We start from the raw sequence: 6,929 nt of genomic DNA, 5'->3' as shown, positions 1-6,929 counted from the left end.
TTTTGGGCGGCCTTGAGCCTGTAGCAACAGCTCCGATGACTCACTTCTGCCTTAGTGGAATAACTGAGAGAGCTCCCTGGAGCTGCTGTGGTGGGGGTGGGGGCCCCCCTGCAGAGAGCCTCTGCGGCGGAGGGGGGACACGGGGGTCCTTACAGCTGCCCAGCCCCCACAGAGGCCTGCCCAGGCCAGGGAGCAAAGAATGATCAAGGCACAGGGTTAGGAGGAGCCAGCAAAGTGGTGCACAGTGAGGGCCAAAAGTCTCCAGCAGTCTTTGTGCCGGAGCTAGGGGCTCTGGGGAAGCGTCCAGGCTGCAGGCTTGCAGGCCAGCGTGCCCAGGTGGCTCCGGGTGAGGCCTCCCCCAAGAGTGAAATGCGCAGAAAGGAAGAGAACTCCATTTCTGTCTCTGGTGCTGACAAACCACCTCTTGCACAGAGAAGGTAGCAAGCAGGTGGGGGCTCGCTGTGTCCCCCACGCAGGGGCAGCCTGCGCAGTGCTGGGGTGCTGCACACTCTCCTGGGTCTTGGAAAGCCTCCTGGGGCGCCGGCCACCGCCAAGTGCCCCCTTCCTTTCTGGCCTCCGTCTGGGACTGCTCACAGCCCAGCCCCCACGGTGGAGCGGCGGCCAGGAGATCAGCGCTGCAAGGCAGGGTTACTTCTCTCCGAGCAGCGCCTGCCAGGGGAGTCTGCACCCCGCACCCCATGTGCAGGTGTGACGGGTGAGCTCACAGCTGCCCCCCAGGCATGCCCAGCCCACTGCATCACTCACACCTGGAAAGCTCCCCGCCCAGCCCAGTTTAGAGGGGGATAAAAGGGGGAGCTGCACCTCCTGGGGTAGCAGAGCCGCCCACCGTGTCCCTCCGAGCTCCGTTCTGTTCTCTCGGGCACCTCCGGACCCGCTAGCGCCTGGCCTTCGTGCCCGCCCGAACGCAGCCGTCATGTCTCGCCAGTCTAGTGTCTCTTTCCGCAGCGGAGGCAGCCGCTCCTTCAGCGCCGCCTCCGCCATCACCCCGTCGGTCTCTCGCACCAGCTTCAGCTCTGTGTCCCGGTCCAGGGGCGGCGGGGGCAGCCGGGTCAGCCTTGGGGGAGCTTATGGAGGGGGTGGCTTCGGCAGCCGGAGCCTCTACAATCTGGGAGGCTCCAGGAAGATTTCTATCAGCACCAGTGGTGGCGGCTTCAGGAACCAATTTGGTGTTGGCGCTGGAGGCGGCTATGGCTTCGGAGGTGGAGCCGGCAGCGGATTTGGTTTCGGCGCAGGCATGGGGGGCGGCTTGGGGCTCGGCGGTGGAGCCGGTTTTGGCGGCGGCTACGGGGGCGCCGGCTTCCCCGTGTGCCCCCCTGGAGGCATCCAAGAGGTCACGGTCAACCAGAGCCTCCTGACGCCCCTCAACCTGCAAATCGACCCCACCATCCAGCGGGTGAGGACGGAGGAGCGCGAGCAGATCAAGACCCTCAACAACAAGTTTGCCTCCTTCATCGACAAGGTGAGCCGGGACCTTCTGCAAATGCCAGACTCAGCAGCGGGAGGGAAGTTTGGTTTCAGCTCTGCGCAAATCACTTCATTGATGGCAGGTGCGGGTTTCCACTCATTCTCCCATCATGCGTCTGTAGGGGCTTTCCTGACAGGACATTATTGCTTGCCCTGGGGCTCCTCGGCTACTGCGGGACAGACATGAACTCTGTGCTCACATACCGGGGCTGATGGCCCAGGAAGGCCACAGGTTCCAGACAGCAGCAGTGCCTGGGCCTTTGCAGCTCCCCCCACTCCAGCCAGCCATTCCCGGTGCTGGCTGTGCCCTGAGAGTGGGAGGCTGGGCACTTCACTAGAGATCTCTCCAAACCTCCCCACCCCACCATGCACAGGGCCAAGCAGAGCCCCCAGGAAAGGTTTAGGGGGAAGTAGGATATGCGAGGAATGGAAGTCACAGAAAGCCAAGTGTCTCCACCTTCCAACTCGGCTCCCCGCAGGTGCGCTTCCTGGAGCAGCAGAACAAGGTCCTGGACACCAAGTGGACGCTGCTGCAGGAGCAGGGCACCAAGACCGTGAGGCAGAGCCTGGAGCCGCTGTTCGAGCAGTACATCAACAACCTCCGGAGGCAGCTGGACAGCATCCTCGGGGAGCGGGGCCGCCTGGACTCGGAGCTCCGGAACATGCAGGACCTGGTGGAGGACTTCAAAAACAAGTAAGTGGGGTGGGGGGAAGGTGGGTGTGAGGGTAGAGGCTGGGGCCGATGATATCTTCATGGCGCCTCATGGGTTCCTAACCAGACTTCTACTTCTGCCTCCCCCATGGCAGGAAATATACACTTTGCAGGGATACCTGCATCCAAAAAAAAAAAAATTCCAGTCCAGGGTTAGGAAGTTCCAAGCCCAGGCTCCGCCCCCCGAAGGCACTTGGCCAATAGCCCCGCCCCCTGGGCAGGGTGCCGCCTGCTGCCCTGTGCTCCCCCAGGATCTTGGCCTCTGGCGCTGGCCTCCAGGTCCCCTCCAAGTACTTGCTGGATTCAGTTCCAAGCAGCAGCTGGTGACTCAGCCCAGCTCGGAGTGTCTTTAGTCCCGGGAACCAGCAATGGGCTGGCTAGCTTGTTGTTGTTGTTCTGTTGGTTTTCTTAAATAAATAAATAAGGTTCTGGAAGTTGAAGAAAGCCCTTGAGAAACTGACGCGAGAGGGAGTCGGGGAGCCGCCAGGCTGCTTTTGCATGGGATGAGTCTGGTGCAAGCAGCGGCACAGAGCAATACTGGCAGGGCTGTTTGCAGGCAATGGCCTCCGAGTGAGGAGCTGGCCCTGGGGCTGTCACCACCACAGTCCCCTCCCTCTCTGCCCAGGATATGAGAAGCCCCTTCCAGGTGCCAAGGTGATGTGGTACACTAAGACCCCTCCCCCTGCACCTGGCTCCCCGACAAACTCTTCCTGCCCCTTCCGCCACCAGGTACGAAGATGAAATTAACAAGCGCACGACCGCTGAGAACGAGTTTGTGATGCTGAAGAAGGTGTGTGGGGGTGGGCGGAACCCGGAGTCTGTGGCTGCGCTCTCCCGAGAGTGGGGTTCCTGGCGGTCGGGGGTGGGGGTGGGGGTGGGACTCCGGGCAGTACCAGCTCCCCCTTTCTTTCTCCCAGGATGTGGACGCCGCCTACATGAGCAAGGTGGAGTTGGAAGCCAAGGTGGACGCGTTGATGGACGAGATCAACTTCCTGAAGATGTTCTACGATGCGGTAAGAAGCCCACTTGGTGCTGCACGTGGACCTCATGGCTGTTTTGCCTCGTGTGGGTGTTGCTACCCTGCCCCTCCCACAGGAAAGGGGATTCTGTTGGGTGGGTGCGAGGGAACCAACGTTAACACGGCATCAGCAGCAGCCTCGTGGCAAATCTCCCCACAGGAGCTGTCGCAGATGCAGACCCACGTCTCCGACACGTCCGTGGTGCTGTCCATGGACAACAACCGCTCCCTGGACCTGGACAGCATCATCGCCGAGGTCAAGGCCCAGTACGAGGAGATCGCCAACCGCAGCCGGACAGAAGCTGAGTCCTGGTACCAGACCAAGGTGGGTGTGCCAGCAAGTGTCCCCCGAGAGAGAGGGGGGCAGACACGTGTCCAGGACTCCAGGGGCTCCTGCAGCCTCTGGAGGCTCCGTAAGAGGAGTCCTGGGGACAGCTGATGTTACCTGTCCCGTAAGAACCCAGGGAGCTGGAAAGAATCTCATGCTAGTGCACCCAGGAGTGCAAAGAAGAAATAGCCGCAGAATGCCTGGGCCTGAAACAGCCCAGGCCCTTGATAACTGGCAGGTGCACCCCTGGGTAGCTTCTGTCTGGGGACTTTGCCACGCGTGCTTCTCACTCGCATATGAACCTCTCCTCTCCTCTCTCCCGGCGGCGCCAGTACGAGGAGCTGCAGCAGACTGCCGGCCGGCACGGGGATGACCTGCGCAACACCAAGCATGAGATCTCCGAGATGAACCGCATGATCCAGCGGCTCCGGTCTGAGATCGACAACGTGAAGAAGCAGGTAGGCTGAGGCCGAAAGAGGGTGAGCTCTGGAGACCCGTCTTGTTCTTCCTCTGACACGCACACACACACACGCACACGGAGCAGGAACTGACACCCACGTCCCAGTGTTGCACTTGGAGCACTCGATGGCTTTGGTTCACCTGCTCCAGCATCTCAGCTCAGCGCTCCCTATGTCTCACGCTTCCTTCCTTTTCCGCCGCAGTGCGCCAACCTGCAGAACGCCATCGCCGACGCCGAGCAGCGCGGGGAGCTGGCCCTCAAGGACGCCAGAAACAAGCTGGCCGAGCTGGAGGAGGCCCTGCAGAAGGCCAAGCAGGACATGGCGCGGCTGCTCAGGGAGTACCAGGAGCTCATGAATGTGAAGCTGGCGCTGGACGTCGAGATCGCCACCTACAGGAAGCTGCTGGAGGGCGAGGAGTGCAGGTGGGCGGACCCCGGAGCCCACCATGGAGCATCAAGCACACACACGGGTGGCTGCTGATTTGTGGCCAGTGTCAGCCAGATGCCTGCACGCAGGCAGCCACAGCCCCTTGTCTGGCCCATGCCTCACCCCCCCACCCCATGGTGTGGGCGCTGCTTTTTGTTCCTGCTCATGGTTTTCCCCAATCTCAGTATCTATGCCACACCCGTCTTCTCCCTTGTCCTCCCCATGACTCCAATGGGTCTTCCTCCAGGAAGCCTTTCATGATTACTCCAGCTGAGTTAATTCGGCTGCCTTTGGATTCTCAAACTGCTCTGTTTTCTTCAGTCTTCTGATAGCACCCATTACCTACTTTCATTTTTTTTTTTTTTTTTAAGATTTAGTTATTTGAGAGGCACAGTTACAGACAGAGAAAGGGAGAGACAGACAGGTTTTCCATCTGCTGGTTCACTCCCCAGATGGCTGCAATAGCCAGTGCTGGGGCGATCAGAAGCCAGGAGCCAGGAGATTTTTCCATGTCTCCCACATGGGTGCAGGGGCCCAAGCACTTGGGCCATCCTCCACTGCTTTTCCAGGCCACAGCAGAGAGCTGAGTCAGAAGTGGAGCAGTCGGGTCTCGAACTGGCGCCCACATGGGATGCCGGCACTGCAGGCAGCGGCTTTACCCGCTACGCCACATCGCCAGCCCCACACATTTCTATTTCCCGCCAGCTCCGCCAGTTCTTACTCATGTTTTCCGTAGACCAGGTGGAGAGCAGCGGGCACTACAGTCTTGCTTGGCATTGGGAGCCTGGGCCAAGCCCCTTTCGTTGGAAGTCCCTGTAGGAGATCTCTCTGCCTCTCACACCAGCAGTGTCGGGGCCTGCGGGAGGCTCTGAGCGTGGTTCTGAGAGTCACCCACGCAGACCCACACTGTCTCGGGGGGAGTGGGGAATGGTCAATGAGCTCTTATTTCCATTTTCCCCTTGCAGGCTGAGTGGAGAAGGGGTTGGACCAGTCAACATCTGTAAGTCGCTTTAAACAGAATTCATGGTGGTGATGGAAGCGGGGTGTTTGGTACAAGCCCAGAGTCCCCCTCCTAAAACTGGGCTATTTGCTGCACATGGAAGGAGGCGGTGGAGGGGACAAGATGCCCACTGGGACATGAGCTCTTAAAGGGGGAGGCTGTTTGTCCCCCATCCCGGACCCTGTCCCCACAGGTTCTCTTCCTTAAATGACTCGGGTCCTTTGCAAAAGGGGGCTCTAAGGACAGCAGGGTCAGCCAGGTGGCCGTGTGGGACGGGCCTCACTCAGTCCTCTTTCCCTTCTTCCCGCAGCTGTCGTCACCAACAGCATCTCCACTGGCTACGGCGGCGGCAGCAGCTTCGGCGGCGGTAGCGGCTTCGGCGGCGGCCTGGGTGGAGGCCTAGGCAGTGGTCTGGGTGGAGGCGGCGGTGGCAGCCTGTACTCCAGCAGCAGTGGGGGCGGCCTAGGCGGTGGGCTCAGCGTGGGGGGCTCTGGCTTCAGCGCCAGCAGTGGCCGAGGCATGGGCATGGGCTTTGGCAGCAGCGGGGGCAGCAGCTCCAGTGTCAAGTTTGTGTCCACCACGTCCTCGTCCCGAAGGAGCTTCAAGAGCTAAAGGGAGCTGTAATCGCGGCCTCCCAGGGCAGCCCCTAGGCCCTGGAGGCTGCCTCTTCCAGGCAGTTCCCGTCCGCCAGGTTTTCTGTTTCTCTGGAGAGTAAGCTAGACTCAGCCTACTGCAGAACGGCGGTCCGGGCAGGTGCCAGCTCCCAGTCGTCTGCTCCCCTGTGTCTCTGTCCTATATTCTGCTTCACTTGGGCGGGCAGCTTCCTACAGCCTGGCCATCAATGCCCCAAGCACCCAAAGTGTCCCCGTTTCTAAGCCATCACATGCAAACCCCAGCCCAGTGCCCCAGTGCTGTCCTGGCTCGGATTACCTCCAGAATGTGTTCAATAAAATGCTTTTCTAATATAAGCTGCTGTTCAGAATCGATTCTTGCAGATCTGCAACCAGCCTAGAAAACCCAGGGCTGGCGGGCGGGTGGGCGTGGGTGGGGTTGGGTCCTTGGGTGAGGCGCAGGGGGTGTGAGAGCACCTGAGAGGGAGAGGGGCAGTCCTGGGTGGTGCAGAGACCCCATGGTTGGTGATGCCTCTGCCATGGGAGTGTCCATTGTATCACACCGTGCTCAGACGTCATGGCGACTGTTAATGGGAATGCATTCAAGGCGGGCAGATTTGCAAGTAGAGCATAAACTGACTTGACAGTAACATCTGTAAATGAACAGTAAGTCTCTTGCAAATCCTAGAAGGTGTAGAAGAGACCAGCCTCGTAATCGAGGGTGCTGATAGGGCACGGTGAGCAGTGTTGGGGATGGAGTAGACCTCGGTTTACCAAAGCAGCCCAGGAATTTAACCAAGGTGATGGCGGGGCTGCCCATAGGGTGCGGGAGCTCCTCTGTGAGTGTGGGCGTGGCTCTGACAGAGTGAACGGAGGAGGACGTGTCCA

General features: G+C 60.1%; 1 protein-coding gene across 1 annotated transcript; it reads left to right on the top strand.

The window, feature by feature from the left end:
• The first annotated feature begins 832 nt into the window (after positions 1-832).
• KRT5 (keratin 5) lies at positions 833-6,398 on the top strand. Its single transcript, XM_002711002.6, has 9 exons — positions 833-1,480; positions 1,965-2,179; positions 2,927-2,987; positions 3,115-3,210; positions 3,376-3,540; positions 3,876-4,001; positions 4,206-4,426; positions 5,396-5,430; positions 5,741-6,398. The coding sequence occupies exons 1-9, from the start codon at positions 935-937 to the stop codon at positions 6,040-6,042; spliced, it is 1,767 nt and encodes a 588-aa protein (XP_002711048.1). The 5' UTR covers positions 833-934; the 3' UTR covers positions 6,043-6,398.
• Positions 6,399-6,929: the final 531 nt, after the last annotated feature.

Source organism: Oryctolagus cuniculus, chromosome 11, assembly GCF_051225735.1.
Source record: "Oryctolagus cuniculus isolate XC-2025 breed Fujian yellow rabbit chromosome 11, ASM5122573v1, whole genome shotgun sequence".
Taxonomy (NCBI): domain Eukaryota; kingdom Metazoa; phylum Chordata; class Mammalia; order Lagomorpha; family Leporidae; genus Oryctolagus; species Oryctolagus cuniculus.
The sequence above is the reverse complement of the archived record's forward strand: the minus strand, read 5'-3'. Positions and strand labels throughout refer to the sequence as shown.